Raw genomic sequence first — 16,869 nt, 5'->3', positions numbered from 1 at the left:
GGCACAGTTAAAACATGCAACCGGTAGTGGATGGCAAGACCTTTCTGGCTGAATTTCTTTCTTAATCTTATTTGCAATCTTTTCCTTAGATTCGTTGGCTCTTTTTTATCTTCCTCCTTCAACAGCAGACTCTCACCTGCTCACCTACTTATTGTCTTGCTTCTTTCATTTCAAGGTTGATATATCCAATCAGCAATATAAGATGACATTTCCTCATTTTAAAGGTAGAGAGCAGGGTGAATTGTAGAACATATGAATGCAAGTGGGAATATTTGTATTTATCATCCCCAAATTTTTTAAAAAGAGAAAACATGTATAAAAATAAGTCAGCAACAAAATAAAAGAGTTTTCAAACAGACAAACAAAAAAAAACCAACCACAGACCGAAAAAGGTTCATCATCCCTCATAGAAGTGAAAAAGTTCAAGCTAAAGTCTCTGGAAAGCTAGATTGGCATCCAACTGAGTTCAGCACAGAATCTGAATCACCTTTCTTTAGAGAGGCTCCCATTTTTACTGTTAATGCTTGTTTAGCGCTCAGAATAGACTGTTTGGCAATGATGCTTTGCTGATGTTAAAGCAGAGGTGAGAAAGCCTTTTTCAGCCTGAGGGCTGCTGGGTGTATAGTTAGTGATGTCATAATGTCACTGAAGTGGGTGGGGCCAAATGCAGAGGCTTAAGGTACCTCTTGGCTCCTTGATTCCTTCCAAATGAGAAAAATTGCTCCAATTCTGGGGTTTGGGGGTTTAAGAGGCAAATGGGAGCCTTAAGCCATGACAGATATGTATACTGTATTTATTTCATATTTCTTCTCCATTTTTTCCATATTCCTAATAAAGGAATAGTGTCATGAGTACTGATGGTGAGCAGCAGGGGGAAAAACATATGCGTAGTTTAGAGGCTTTGAACCTTCCTTCAAAGAAACTCAGAGCAGACCCACCTTGAGTTTTGGGTTTATCTGTGTGGGTTTCCCACAGTCTTTCAGTTTGGCAGGATTTTCTATCTACTAAAGTAGTTCAATAAACACTAGAGACCAAGACATCTTTGCTCTAAGTTAGGACAATAGTGTGGGGCTGGGCCATGATGAACCAGCTCTCCTACAGGCATTCAGTGCTGAGGCCATCAAGCTCATTACATAAAAATGTGTATTTCTCATATGCTTTTGACCATGTGTCTGAACGTTGTGACACATCAAAGATACGATGTTGCTGCTGGCGGCCTCTTCGGAAGACTTTCCAGATAGGGTGCTTGGTTATGTTTCAAAGCCAGTCATTGTGTTATCAGGAAATAAGCTTATGTGATTCACACTTGTCAAGTAGTTATGCCAATGAGAAGTCAATAAAGCAATAAAAAAAATGGGTTGTGAAAAATCCTTCATAGCAGCAGCATATTTGATGGAGGCATTGCAGCTATCATTCAAATTGCTTTTTCATAGTGTGCCATCACATTGCTTCTTCCTATGATGTAATACTTAATGGAGACTATTTTCATCAGACCATTTCTACTACAGTATGAGATGTTTTAAAAATTAGGTCTCTCAACCATTTGAAAATCGGTAGAGTACCCTGAAATAATGCTGTTTGAGTATATAGACTCCCAGATTGGAACCAGAAAAGTCTTAGCTTGTATTGTATTTGATGAAATAGTGTCCGTTCATATGGGACAATCTTGAGGATAGTGACATCTTCATAGTTGGTAAAGGCTACAGTCCGTTGGGAATGGAGCAGTATATAAATTTCATAAATTAATAAATAAACGTACGTCATTGAAAACCAATTTTGTGCTGACTGGTGCTGGAGGAGAACAAGATGATACCTTACTATAAGGGTGATGGTGTCATCTGGGCTTCCCTGAGCAAGCCATTTGCATCATAGTTGGCCATTTTAGGCATGATGAAACATTAAGAACATATGCCTGAGTTATTTTGTTTTCTCTTTCCCTCCCCATCTCTTTTTCCTTCTATTATGTGTTTTTTGAATTTCCATGGTTGCATAAGCTGCTGTGGGAGCCCTTGGGTGAGGTATATCTGCTCTAAATAAATACTTTAAATTTAATGAAATAAAGTCATCTCAGCTGTGAAGAGTTTATTACATTTAATTTGATGTCACTATTTACTTAATTAAAGGCTTTGTAACTTGGGATACGCAAAACGTTTCAACCATTTCAAGATGGTTTTATGAAACATCACATTTCAAGTATGAACCTGCTTTTTGCTTGAAAAATATTAGTCTTGCAATCAAAATGGGACATGTCACAAAATTTCACACTTCAAATGGGGCAAAATGTAATGTTTCACATACTCCTAATTTTAATCCTTGCATTTTGCTTTTGTATTTTAAAGAACTTTGAAATATAAGCAGCCCAATCTTAGAATGGAAATAGTTGAACAGAATTTCATCACAGGGAATATGATATGGGGACCATACCATATTAAACTGTTTGTAATTTAAAATGTTTGGGTTTAAAACGAGTGAGCTGTAACAGGCACCATGAAGAATTATCTTTTTCAGACTGTATTTACATTTATTTTCTTTGGCTTTCATTAAAAATTATGTGTATGTTCAAAATTTTTATAAATTTCTATGAAAAGACAAGTCTCTTCACAACTATTCCTTGCACTGTCTGCCCTCTCTTACAGCTTTCAAAACCTGCAGTGAGGTTTCAGGGGTTTGAACATATGCTGCACTTAAACATGGACTGCATTTCTATTAAGATCTCTTAGTAAGATTAAGGTTTGGGGTTAGAGATGGCATCTGAAAGGGAAAAAAAGCAGAAGTCCAGGAAGTTCATCTCAGAAAGTCTCCTTAAAATAAAAGGGAAAGTGGAAAAACCCGTTCACTTCTACAGAGTTTCAGGAGGAATTTACTATGTTCATTTTGATTTGTGTATAGTATATAATGAAAGCTTTGTAATCATCCTTCATTTCCTGTGCTATTAAAAAGGACTTGCACTTTAAAAAAAATCAATTTCATTTTCTCCTCCTGTTCCCTGTTTCCTTAATATTCTCTCCTATTTCATAGCAATGCAAGACTGGAATGTACTACACCGTTAGATGCCACAGGGGACATGAGGAGCCATGATATTCTGGAAAAAGAGGGACATGAAAACTTGAGCCATGACTTCATCAATGGCACAACCGGTGGCAACCTGGAAGCTGCACGGAGGCTGGCAAAGCGCCTCTATCATCTGGATAGATTCAAGCGGTCTGACGTGGCAAAGCATTTGGGGAAAAAGTGCGTTCCAATTTTCTGCCTTTAAGATTGAATCCTTAGAATGGCAAGAATACATCTGAGTTGATTTCCTAGTAACCTGACCTATGTTTTTTTCTTTTTCTGTTAAAGCAACGAGTTTAGCAAGCTTGTAGCTGAAGAATACCTCAAGTTCTTTGATTTCACAGGCATGTCTTTGGATCACTCCCTCAGGTATGAAGCTTTCCCCCACTTGGATTTTCATGGATCATTTCTCATCCAATGAGAACACTATACTTAATTAATGTGCGTCTAGATGCTGCACCAAGGCATAGCAGGGCTGTCCTTTCTGGCACTTAACCTTGGACCAGCATCCACTTCATTTGCATACATTCTGAACATCCTTCCCCCAGAGGTGAGACAAGCCCCCTCGCTCCTGGACTTCCGCAAAAGATTAAAGACCTGGTTTTGTAGGTAGGCTTGGAATGGGAGGGCGAATAATTACACCTGGGGATGGCTAGCGCCATGAAGTGATTCGGAGGGACCTACCACACTGAAGGACTGATTAAGATCTCTTCGTCATGTAGATTTTATTATATCTATATTTTTGTTGTATTTTGTAACATAATGGATTTATATTTTAATCTTGTTTTATTGTAAGCCACCCAGAGTCGCCCTGTAGGGGAGAGATGGGCGGTGAATAAATTTAATACATACATACATACATACATACACACACCGAGAAATAATTAGGTCCATTCTAAGGCCTGGGAACAGAATTCTCATTTCAGCCACCATCCCTTTCCCACTTCTTTCTTCCTTTCTTCCTTTCTTCCTTTCTTCCTTCCTTCCTTCCTTTCTTTCTTTCTTTCTTTCTTTCTTTTTCTTTCTTTTTCTTTCTTTCTCTCTCTCTCTCTCTCTTTCTTTCTTTCTTTCTTTTCTATCCCACATTTATAATTTTTATAAATAACTCAAGGTGGCGAACATACCAAATACTCCTTCCTCCTCCTATTTTCCCGACAACCACCACCCTGTGTGGTGAGTTGGGCTGAGAGGGAGTGACTGGCCCCAAGTCACCCAGCCAGCTTTCATGCCTAAGGTGAGACTAGAACGCTCAGTCTCCTGGATTCTAGCCCATTGCCTTAGCCACTAGACAAAACTGACTCTCACTAGACCATTATATGTGTGTGTATATATTTCTATCTCCATTGGGTTTTTTTTTCCCCAACTGAAGTTAAAAACTCATTCATTCTATTTATTTATTTATCAAAGTTATATTGCTGCCTAGCAGATTACATGACCCCGGGTGGCTCACAAACAGTTAAAAACACTAGAAAAACAGCAAAACGTTACAGCAAATTAAAACCATAAAAACTATGTAAAATCACAACATTCAAAATTCATAGCCAAGGTGAGAAATGATTGGAGTCAGTTCTGGGGATACCTCAACATACTGAACTAATTCAGGTTTGTATTATAAAATACTAGTTTTATTGCCTAGGTTGAGCAATAATGATCAATCTGACAGTTTTATGTGCTGAACCGTATTTTGGGAGGCAACAGAGGAAATTGTTCCTATTACCCTCCCTTAAGAAAGACCTTGTGGGTAATTCAATGCCTGTAGACCATTAAAAGTCTGCTCTCAAGTGGGCTATGGTTTCTTAGTATTGCTTTGATTCTAAGTGTATTCTAGAACATAAAGTCCTCCTCCCCCCCTCCCCCCCCGCCCCTCCTCCTCCCATTGTCCAGGCAGAAGTATATTTCATTCCTTGCTACTAGATCATTACAACTGGAGATTCCAGGGATTATAGCAGAGGTCTTTGATAGGCAATGCATCTGTTTTACCCCTAAGCTCCATTTCTTCCTGCTACAACCAGAGAGAAATGTATGTGAGGTGGGCCTTGGAGAGCAGCAGTCAGAGTTGAACTGGATTTGGACGGATGTGGTCCTGCCTCCACATGTCCTTGCTTTAAAATAGCCACGTTAGGGTGGGCCTTCTGTGTGATTTGTGTGTATTTGATGGGTTTTCTGGACAGGTCTGGAAACCCATGGAACAGCTTCATCAGCTGTTTGTTTTTTGAAATGCTTTTGTAAAAATGTTGATTGTGCAGTTGTGTGAGTTAGAGGCCAAGAGGAGGAACAAGAAATAACAGCAGGGCTGTGAAAGAGATACAAGGAAGTTAGAAGAGAGGGCTGGAAATGACAGCTGCATCATTATGTTTTTTAAAAAAAATACAACTGCTATAGGCTTGAAGGCATGTTTTTGAAGGATGCACGCTCTCTGCTGGAAGCCACATTTAAAGCAAGCCCAGTGTCTGAGGAATCTTATATCAGCATAGAAATTATCATGTAATAATGCTTAAGAAAATAGCTAATCCTATGCCTCCCTTTCCCCCTTGTTTTCCCCCAGTTTCTTAGTCCCAGGAATTATAACAAAGGTTTACTGTATATTCACTATATTTCTAGATATTCATATTCTGTTCATGTGTCTTAATATTCCTGCCTTACTCTGGTTTGCATTTCTTTATTCCAAATATTGCAACCCATCTATAAACTAGCAAGTAGTTTATAGACAGGCAGATTTTTAAGGGTCTTAAAATTTATACCACAGCTTTTTTTTCCAGTGAGATTAGTGGCTTAAAAGTAGTAATAGTAATAGCAGTCTTTTTATTTAGTAGTAGTTAGCATATAACAGTTCTTACTGTATATGTTACAATACAGAAACTTGTCACACACAGGGGAGGATGCATGCTTCATTCAAACAACCCTCAATTCTGAAAAAGCTATCCTTAATTTCTGATCTTAGCATGGGAATATTTGACATTGCTTTTTTTCCTTTAAATTCCTTTTTAGGACATTTTTTAAAGCCTTTTCCCTCATTGGAGAAACTCAGGAAAGAGAGAGGGTTTTAGTTCATTTCTCCAGCAGATACCATCAATGCAACCCCACTGCTATTTCCACACAAGGTAATAATCCATTCACAGGTTTAATATACTTTTGTCTTACTGGCACCTTTACTCAGACAAACTTCAAAGTGGCTAATGAGATTTTAATATTATAATCACACTACAGTTCCCCGAAAACTCAAAACAAACCAACCCCAGCCCAGAATGTCTATAAAGCCAAAACTAGCAGAGTGAAAATGAAATCTAGTCAATCGTAAAATATTTATGGCCATCATTTGTTTCTGGAACTGAGCATTCACTAGGCTTGTTGCTGAATCATTCAAACCCTTTTCAGGCATTTGCGTAGAGGACATCTTCACCGAGGCTGTCAATCATTTATTGCCCGATTCAGGGGGCTGGCAGCATGGGTGGAAATCACTCCTATGACTGCTTGTAAGCTTTTCCAGTTTGTATCAGCTTTAAATATACAAATCTGCCCAAACATTTTAGAGGGTGTGTTGAATCGATTAAGCAAAGCAGATCTTGTTCAAATAAATGTGTGTGCGCGCACACACACACCAGGATTGCTGTGAGCATTTCATAATCTGAAATTGACTAGAGGGTTTATTGAGATAAGAGAAGAGGAGAAGCAGAGGCAGTGAAAGATGGTAATCAAGTGCAAAAACTGTATATAAAGCCCACTCAAGCCAGTAGCTTCATGGACACAACACACACTGTGGAAGCAGAGAGGGGCATAGTGAAGATGTCTGGGACTAGAGTTCCAGACAGAAGTGTCCATGGAGGACGAGTCAATGGGACGCATATGACAAAAGCAGCATTATACCATGCAATGCAAACTGCACATTTCCTGCATGCATCATGACATTGCACCACAAGGGCAAGATGCTGCTTTTGTCATTTTAATGAAAGCTTTGGAGACTGCAGATGCCTCTTGTTCCAAACATAGCTAAGAATGATATTTTAAGGCCCAATTCAGCTTTAGCTTGATTCTGATTGGTCTCACGGGAAATGGCTTCAGTTAGACCGAGCCTGGCTAAATCTGCTGGTTTAACTGGATTGCAGATCCAGTTGCAAAAAGTAAAACAAAATGTTTTGCAAGATCAGCTTCTGCAGCTGAGCTTCTGTGAGGTACAAACACTCATGTGGTGGTTCTCCAAAGCATGGCTTATGGTTTTTCTCCGCTGACAAGCCAAATCAGGCTGGCCTCCTCTCTCTACCCGTGATTTAATTTCATGAGATGTATCTTTTTCTTGATTAATGTCACATATTTCTTTATAAGGAAAATGCTTTGAAGAGTGTTAATGAGGCTGCAGGGGGTTCCAGCTTAACTGGCATCATTCTTTTATAAACAGACGTGAATAGTGGGAAGTGTGATTTTCTTTTTTCCTGTGTGGCTTTCTATATGTCATGCTTTGGGTGTTTTTAATCCTACAGATGGAGTCCATTGCCTCACATGTGCAGTGATGCTGCTTAACACCGACCTTCATGGCCATGTGAGTATTCTGGAAACTTAGCACCACTCCTCAAGACTGTGGGGTGGGGTGGGGGCTTCTGACTCATTTCCGGTGTTTCTGTGCTCAGTGGCCCCAGACGTTGCAGGCTTGGCTTCTAACAGCCTCAGAGAGTTGAAGTCTTCTAAGCAGAGGCAGAAAGTAGCTGTGGGGATTGTAAAAGAGGCAAGCATGTATAGTTAAGGATTCAGTGCATGGGAGTGAGGGCCAAATGCGATACAATCAAATTACAGCCAAACAGACTGTAAAAACTGCAGAGCAAAGATGGAACAAAACCATCTGGCACAGGCAGGGAAACTTCTAAATTTCCCTCTGCAGAAACTCAAGAAAACTGCCCAGCAAAAGGTTGGGCATTGGTTCTCCTTGATTACCTGATTTTCTTGATTTGGTTTGCGCTGGCCAGTGATTTGCAGCTCCTGTTCATGCTTGTGGATGACCTTTGGCAGGTCTGGGATGGGGGTGGTGTGTTCATCCTGGCCCTACTTGATTTCTCAGTGGCTTTTGATACCCCTGATCAGGGTAACCTGAGCTGGCGAGGGGGTTGGGAGTGGGAAATACGGTTCTTCAGTGGTTTCCCTCCTACCTCCAAGGCTGGTTCCAGTTGGTTTGGTGGTGGTGGGGAGAGGTGAGGTGCTCCAGGGCTCAACTCTCTCCCTGCTCCTTTTTAACATCTACATGAAACCTCTGAGTGAGGCTGTCTGTCAGCATGGGGTTAAGTACCATCAGTATGGTGATAATACTCAGCTGTACATCTCTGCCTTGGGCCACTCAAGTGATCCTGTCAAGGTGATTTCCCAGTACCTAGAGCAGTGTTTCTCAACTCTGGCAACATTAAGATGTGTGGCCATCAACTCCCAGAATTCCCCAGCCAGCCTTGCTGGCTGGGGAATTCTGGAAGTTGAAGGCCACACATCTTAAAGTTGCCAAGGTTGAGAAACATTGACCTAGAGGCTGTATGGGTCTGGATGGGGAAAAATCAACCTCAGCTCAACCCTGACAAGACCAAATGGGCTGTGGGTTTTAATGTCCTTTTTGTCTGGTGATTTGACATCTTTAACTCTGGCTGGGATGACACTCACCCATTCAGAGTTGGTGCACAATATGGGGATTCTCTTGGGCTCTTGGTTTCTGCTCCAAGAGCAGGTGGCAGCCATGGCCAGGGGGGCCCTTGCAAAAATGCATCTTTTGCTAGATCAGGAGGCACTGCTCATGGTTACTTATGCCTTAGTCACCTCCCAGTTGGGCTATTGCAATGCCCTATGCATGGGGCCGCCCTTGACAAGCATTCAGAAGCTGCAGCTGGTCCAGAATGCAGCAACACAGTTAGTGGTGGGCACACCTTGGTACGCCCGTGTAATATCACTGCTGCATGAGCTACACTGGCTCTTAGTAGGCTTCCGGGTGCCGTGCAGCTCATGCAGCAGTGGTGTTAAAGCCCTATATTGCAAGGGGCCAGGTTACTTGCAGGACTGCCTGTCCCCAGTGGTTTCTGCTCGTTCTACTAATCTGGCAGGGTGGGCATGCGCCAGGTCCCCTTGGTGAAGCAGTGTCACCTGGTGGGGCATTGGAAGCATGCCTTCTCTGTCATGGTGCTTGCCTTATGGAAGAACTTCCCACCTAGAGATACAGATGGCCCAGACCCTGTTGGCCTTCAGGAAAGTGGTGAAGAACTGGCTTTTCTCCCAAGCAGTGGAGTCAGGATGTTGACAGAGTTGACACAGGGTGGATGGTGGAGGCATGTGAGTTTTTAACAAGGCCTCAACATAGTTTATTGTTTTAAATGGTTGTTCTATGGTATTGTGTCTGTATTTTGTACACTGCCTAGAGCTCCTTTTGTTAGATGGGCAGCTGTATAAATTTGTTTAATAAATAAATATGCCTCCTTAACATCAGGCGTTCTTTCTTCAGAATCCAAATGCAGGACTGTCACAGACATCAAGAGAGACTATATATAGATGGCAATTTCTCAGAGATTTGGCGGCAATATTGTAGAGCTATTTGTGTCCAAGAAACAAATGGCCATGTTTTTCCCCTGGCTTGCCGAATGTGCTGTTAAACTAGTGGTATAGTGCTTTTAGCTATACTCTGAAAAAGTTGTGAGGAATTTATAAAATGGGATTTGCATTGCTACACAGATGTTCCTAAGTCCTAATATGACTTTTCCTGATATCTCTCTGATGCTTATTCCCTCACTGTCTTCTAACAGCTTTTAAAGATCAGTTTCAAAAGCATCTGTTGTCTTTTTTCTTAAAACAGTGTTTCTCAAATTTCCTGCAATTGTGAGCCACTAAAATCAGGACGTTCAGAGACATTCAGAAAACCACCCAAGTCAAAAAACATCCCCTCTATACATTTTTGTATTTAGCAAAATGGAAGTTCACATTTTTTGGTGAATAGGGTCACATTTATGTACATGTATGTTTGTGTATGTTTTCCTTCCAATTTTAAAGGCCTTTTAAAACTGAATTTTGCACCAAACAATTTAATTGGTAATTACAAATTGATTTACTACCTGAATTATTTCATGTACCCAATGTCATAATAACAGGTACTCTCAGCACAACTTGCTTGTCAAGCCTGTGTTCAGGAGTAATCTCTGAATACCAGGGTCGATAAGCGCTTTTAGATATTGATCGTTATATTTCTTATTCACACTTTCCTTTTGAGATTCTTTGTGCAAGATCTCACTTTTACTTAGCACAGTATGTAGGGACTCACAGTTGCTAACTTCACTCAAGAGCTGTTCACTGTTGTCAGTTTTCAGAATTTCACTGTTCCTGTAACTGCTTGTATTATGCCTTGTATGCTTCAGTGAACCAGTTTTCCATCTCTGCCCCATTTTTGCAAACCAGTTGACTGGTGCTGAATGGGGGTAAGCTGAGACGTACCAGCTACAGGTCCTCTGTGGACCAGTTTTACAGCCACTCTCTTGAAACTACAGGTTCTTACATGGTCTTTAAAAAGAAAATCCCTTCTCCCTTTCAGTGGTGTCCCACTTCCAAACAGCTTGAAATTACTAAGATGAAATTGACATTTTCCCCCCTATTAGAAGGTTCCCTCTGTAGAACATTGCATGGTTAACATACTATTACTTCTGGATCAGTGCTATCATCACAGTAGATGCTAATGAATAGTCAGTCTTCTTTCTTTACTAGGAAAAAGAAGCTTAGTGCATAGGTTGATTTATGAGTAGGATTTTACCAAGTTGCTGCTTTGGACAGGGTTCGGCTAATAAGTCCTGAAGACAGAGTATGCATAATATTCTCTTAAACTCTATTGCTTTCTCTGCACAAATGCCTACTTGAGGGCTCATCCACACGGTGATGATAATATACTACCTTCCCATCCTTGAGATGGAGGAAAGTATATCAATATAAAAAATGCTGCGCCTGCTTCCTGTGAGACTGGTATGGGGGTGCTCTGATGGCCAGAACTTTGGGGACTGGTTGTACCTCCATTTTTTTCAGCACTAAACTTGTTACTTTGAACAGTTGCTGAGCAAATGAGAGCCAGTTTGGTGGTTAAGGCACCAGGCTAGAAACCAGGAGACAGTGAGTTCTAGTCCTGCCTTAGGCATGAAAGCCAGCTGGGTGACATTGGGCCAGTCACTCTCTCTCAGCCCAACTCACCCCACAGGGTTGTTGTTGTGGGGAAAAGAGGAGGAGGAAGGAGTATAAGGTATGTTCTTCGCCTTGAGTTAATTATAAAAATAATAAAGGTGCGATAAATAATCTAAAAAAAAGAAAAGAACAAATGGATGTAAACTGAGAACTACCTGTAAACAGTTTCACTTTTTTTTTTCTTTTTAAGAATCTGAAGTAGGCTTCCACATTAATAATATGAGATCAGGGTTTGAATTATCGGAGTGTGTATCTAGACATGTTCCTGGGTTTCTACTTTAATCAGAATTTGGTATCGGCTTGCTGAAAGAGGAAAAATAGCTACGCTTGTTCGCACAGAGGCGAGAATGAGTATTCACTCTTAGAAAAGGAGTGATTAATTATCTATTCTGTCCTCAGCTTACATCCCTTAACTGCAGCTAAAATTAATCTCCACTGTCTTTAAGAAAGGAATGGGAAAAGTCTCATATAAATGATACTTTGGGGGTATTTTTTTCTTCTTTTAAAAAAGAAATTCTGTGTTTGGCAGGAGGGATGTTTTTAAGCACAGAATTTTCTTTGCAATTTGTCAATTTCAGGCTGTTGCTTTGGCAAAATGATTCCCACTTTTGTCTGTGGCAACACCTTAACATTCTTGGAATGCAGACCAATTTCATAAAGCATTTTGGGAATCTTGATTGAAAAGTCTGTGATTGCCATTATCCTTGTAGAACAGTTTACTCACTGCTTTCCCCCTCCTCTATGTGATTGATTGATTGATTGATTATGTGCCATCAAGTGGGTGTTGACTCTTAGCAACCATATAGATAGATTTTCTCCATGAAGATCTGTCCCTAACCTGGTCTCTCAGGTCTTTCACCACTAACCTCCAAGCACTGATTTGTATTTTGAAACTGATTCATGCAGATTTATAAAACAGTGCCTCTAACCTTGGGTTTGTTGCTGCTCACAACTTGATTTTTAATTTAAGAGTAAGGAAATTGTTTAGAATATTTACTATAAGACTTTTAAAAACTACAGTCACATTCTTTTCCATTGATTTTCATTCATATATCTATGGCCTGTATATTTCAGAACATTGGCAAAAAGATGTCCTGTCAAGAATTCATTGCCAACCTGCAAGGAATGAATGAAGGTACAGATTTCCCAAGAGAACTCCTGAAGGTGAGGCCCGCCCTTGTTTCTTATTATTGGAATACAGTGTCAACTCTATCTCTGCTGACTAACTGGAAGACGTTGCTGTCAAACTGACCAAACTGCTTGTCATTTTCTGATTCATGGTTTTTTTTTCATGATGATGTGGGGACCATAGTTTCATAGAGCTATCTAACATGGTACTATTCTAGAATAAAGGAACTTAATGGGTGTTCTCTTAATGCAAATATTCTCAAATTCTGTGCTGGGAGAAGGGCTGAAGTTAGATTCACCTACCTCTTCTTGGCAGTGGTGAACCAGGAAAGGGCCATAGGTTACTAAGTTCTCCTGCCAGTATTTGCCTTAAATAAGTAAGAATGCATTAGCCTTCACTGTGGAGGTCTGACTGTTTGTACAGGGAAATCTCAGGGCCCAGTCTTCTCCCTGAACCCTGACTCATTGAATGAAAGGGATGGCTCATGGAGGGATTGATGCAGACTACCCAAGGGCAGCTTTTAAATATAAAATGGAAGAGTTAAGTGCATAGATTCTGGAAATTTGCCTCAGGTATAAAATACTTGACAAATACTTGTTCTAGCATCAGACCATATAGATACATTTTGGAAGGATGGTAGCTCTTTTTTCTTCCTTGGTGTTGTTGTCCATGAAGGGAAAGATGTGCAGCACGGGTAGAAGTGAAGCGTGCCTTTAAATGCATGGCCCTTTTGTTGGGTAAGAGAACTGGAGAAGAAGATTCAGGCTGCTAAGAGTTTTGATCTGGACTGCGCTTCAGGTCCTCTGTGCAACACTGGAATCTCAAGATTGTTAAGGACTGTGCATGTGGTTCAACAACCGACAGGGATTGCGTAGGCAGTTTGCTTCTTCATATGAATTGCCTTGGCTGGATTGGAACAATTGAGTGCCTTGAGTGATAATTGAAGGCTAGAAACTGGCTGGGTTTTTTTATCAGACTTCTGATAAAGCTGACTTCTCTGCTGAATATGTATGGTAATAGTTTTTTTTTTTTTAAGAGAGCTTCTTGAGAAAGGTGCCTTTGGGTTTTTATATTTGAATGGAAGATATAATTTGAGATCAGGAAACACTATATGACACACAAATACAGCTTTTCCCCACTTGTGTATGTGAATTCCCTCAATTTGTTCCAGTACCTGATTCTGAATAATTGGTAAAGTTTGGGCCTAGGTGACTGAACATTTTCCATTGCGGATGCTAATGTGAACATTTCTTTTTCTTTTGTCTGATTCACTTGTGTGGGAAGTGAAGTGCTAATTGTTAGTGCATTTGGTTTGCCATGAAAGAAACAATTTAAATCACATTTTGTTGTACAGAAAGCTATGGCCTAAAATTATGTTAACATCAGCAAAAGCAGATATATGCTGAATTTATCATCTTTTTAATATGCCCCCTCAATAAAATAAAATATGTAGTTAGAATCAAAGAATTAGAGGGCATCTTATATGCTTTCTATGCTTGCTAGAAAACAGACTTAGAGTACATACAATAAAATCTTCCTGTTTCTGAAACTGTTCTGGTCACGGCCTAGAGGATGGACCATCCAACACCTTGTGTGATCCAAGTAACCTGAATTCAAGAATGAGCCTTCTGTTCTCAAATACATGTCAGATGCATTTGTGCTGGCTGAGAGCTAGCAGCAGATATTTGTATAAGTGCTAATTTAACATTTACACGGATGAAGAAATAAAAAATGAAACCTTAAACAAGACCATAAGTACATCCCATTTATTTTTGGTGCAGCTGCACTGCACCAAAATATGGTGATGCATTTATTCTCCCAGCAGGGCTGGGAGAATAAAATACCTGGACATTCCCTGGAAGTTGGCTTGACCTTCTTGGAAGATGGGTGGGAAATGAGTTCTATGTAACAAGTCTGGTCTGTCTCAAAAATCTGTTTCTGTAATGCAGTGGTTTCTAAGTTGTCCTCCTTGGAGGAATCATTTTTGCTTTACTTGCCTACTGGAAAATCTCTGAATCATATGCCCCTTTGCATGTTGCAGAAAATTCTGGGGCATATTCTAGGAGGAATACTTGGATCACACAAGGTGTTGGATGGTTCACTGTCATTCCATGTGAATTAAGGAGCGTTCATTTTCCCCTCTTACCGGATTGAATTTGATGATCTGTTGTGGCAGATAACTTGCCTTTCTTGGAAACTTGGCTGAACTTCTAAGAAACTTCTGCAATCCTCAAAACGTGGTTTGAAAAAGCTGCTTTAGACAAAGGGTCTTTATCCTAAGCACTGTTAGAGTTCTACTGTACTACCTCGATATCCATATCAAATTGCTTATACAAATGAATTACCATAAATGTACAGTAGAGCTGGTCACCATGGTCTGTTTGCCAGCAGTAACACCAAAAGGGCAGGTTTCTCATCAGTGAGCTGTAATGTGTTCAGAGGCCAAAAGTAATATTGGTGGATTATTTGGCCTTTGTTTGGCAACAGTGATGGCCTGCTAATAGACATGGGAAACATGGGATGATGCCACAGTACTTGGTGAGAAAAAAAAATAGTTTGTGGAGATCCTGCCACTAGATTTCTGCTTCCTGGAGTGCCAGAGGCATCAGAATATGATTTGTCAGGCAGGATTATGCCTTGGATTGGGGTGGATAGGAGCATCTCATGTTTACTTTTCAGTGATATGGCTTACAGTACTTAATGGTAGATTGAGGGTGGTCTTCTATGAAGTACTAAAACTTCCTTCAAAATATAGGCCTTTTAATTCTGGAGATTTCTAACAATGCTTTAGTTCCCTTAGATTCAATAGAAGCTTTTGCCCCTGAATTCTACCAAATGGCTGATTCTGAGGTACTTGATGTTACTTCAGATGAGGACTTTTTCTGAAGGCCTTGGAAATAACATAAGACTTCATTCATTCATTCATTCATTCATTCATTCATTCATTCATTCAGTTGTATGGCCGCCCATCTCAAAGAAGTGACTCTGGGTGGTGAACAATCATAAAATCAGTTAAAAACTGAATTACACTCACGGTACTAAAATTAAATACATATAGCAGCTGAGAAAAATATTACAATCCATAGATATTAACATAACCAGGAAATGGGGCCCATTACACACTTGGGACCCCAGACTCCAGACTCCAAGGCATTACAAAAGGCCAACAGGGTCACGGCCATCCTAATCTCTGTAGGGAGGATGTTTCAGAGGGCAGGCACTACAGCAGAAGATGCATGCCTCCTGATCCCCGCCAGCCGACATTCCTTGGCTGACGGGACCCAGAGCATGCCCATCCTGCTGGATTGGATTGGATGGGTAGAAACAATGGGGAGAAGACGTTCCGTCAGGTAACCTGGTTATAAATGTCCAGACTTTTTTTTTTTTTTTGGTAAGTGCTTGCAGCTGCACCAAAAATAAATGGGATGTACTTATGGTCTTGTTTAAGGTTTCATTTTTTTTTCTTCATCCATGTAAATGTTAAATTACCGCTTATATGAATACTGACAACAAAGGTCCGCATAGTTAAAGCAATGGTGTTCCCTGTAGTAACATATGGCTGCGAGAGCTGGACCATAAGGAAGGCTGAGAGAAGGAAGATTAATGCTTTTGAACTGTGGTGTTGGAGGAAAATTCTGAGAGTGCCTTGGACTGCCAGAAGATCAAACCAGTCCATCCTCCAGGAAATAAAGCCAGACTGCTCGCTTGAGGGAATGATATTAAAGGCAAAACTGAAATACTTTGGCCACATAATGAGAAGACAGGACACCCTGGAGAAGATGCTGATGCTAGGGAGAGCAGAGGGCAAAAGGAAGAGGGGCCGACCAAGGGCAAGGTGGATGGATGATATTCTAGAGGTGACGGACTCGTCCCTGGGGGAGCTGGGGGTGTTGACGACCGACAGGAAGCTCTGGCGTGGGCTGGTCCATGAAGTCACAAAGAGTCGGAAGCGACTGAACGAATAAACAAAAAAATGAATATCTGCTGCTAGCTCTCAGGCAGCACAAATTCATTTGAGATGTATTCATCTCTGTGTTCTCAGAAGGCTCAGTCTTAAATTCAGGTTACTGGCTTGGTCTCCTACTTCCCTCCCTGGATTCTCAATTTTTTGCTTGACTTTTGGCCTACTGCAGCAATATGAGAATTCTTGAAGGATATTGGCTGTGGTTGTTTGTGACCAAATTAACTTTGCTTAACATTGAGAAATCAGCTAATTTATAGTAGTATCTCAGAGAGGTGCAGTGGAATGGCCTCAGAATTTCTAATTCCTGGCTCTCACTGACTGGATCAATCTCTAGCTGTCTATAGGCATCCCACTAATGTAATAAAGGGAAGCTTCCTCTTCATTCCTCTCTTCCAGATGAATATTTTTCTTTTAGCAGATTGATCTTTTTAATGACTGAATCCAGAATAGTGCTGCCATCCTTCTAGCTGTTTTAAATGAATTGACCAGTATTTCCCAGTTCCTGCACCTGGAATAAAGATTATTCCTTCATGTATACAGCTCTGCATGTATG

General features: G+C 40.5%; 1 protein-coding gene across 1 annotated transcript in view; it reads left to right on the top strand.

The window, feature by feature from the left end:
- The window catches only part of LOC134491277 (PH and SEC7 domain-containing protein 3-like), a 163,742-nt gene that overhangs the window by 65,262 nt on the left and 81,611 nt on the right, over positions 1–16,869 (top strand). Inside the window, exons 5-9 of the mRNA XM_063294914.1 lie at positions 3,019–3,231; positions 3,340–3,420; positions 6,040–6,152; positions 7,527–7,585; positions 12,298–12,387. Of these exons, the coding sequence (XP_063150984.1) occupies positions 3,019–3,231; positions 3,340–3,420; positions 6,040–6,152; positions 7,527–7,585; positions 12,298–12,387 (556 nt within the window). The remainder of the gene's footprint in view (positions 1–3,018; positions 3,232–3,339; positions 3,421–6,039; positions 6,153–7,526; positions 7,586–12,297; positions 12,388–16,869) is intronic.

Source organism: Candoia aspera, chromosome 2, assembly GCF_035149785.1.
Source record: "Candoia aspera isolate rCanAsp1 chromosome 2, rCanAsp1.hap2, whole genome shotgun sequence".
Lineage (NCBI taxonomy): Eukaryota > Metazoa > Chordata > Lepidosauria > Squamata > Boidae > Candoia > Candoia aspera.
The sequence above is the reverse complement of the archived record's forward strand: the minus strand, read 5'-3'. Positions and strand labels throughout refer to the sequence as shown.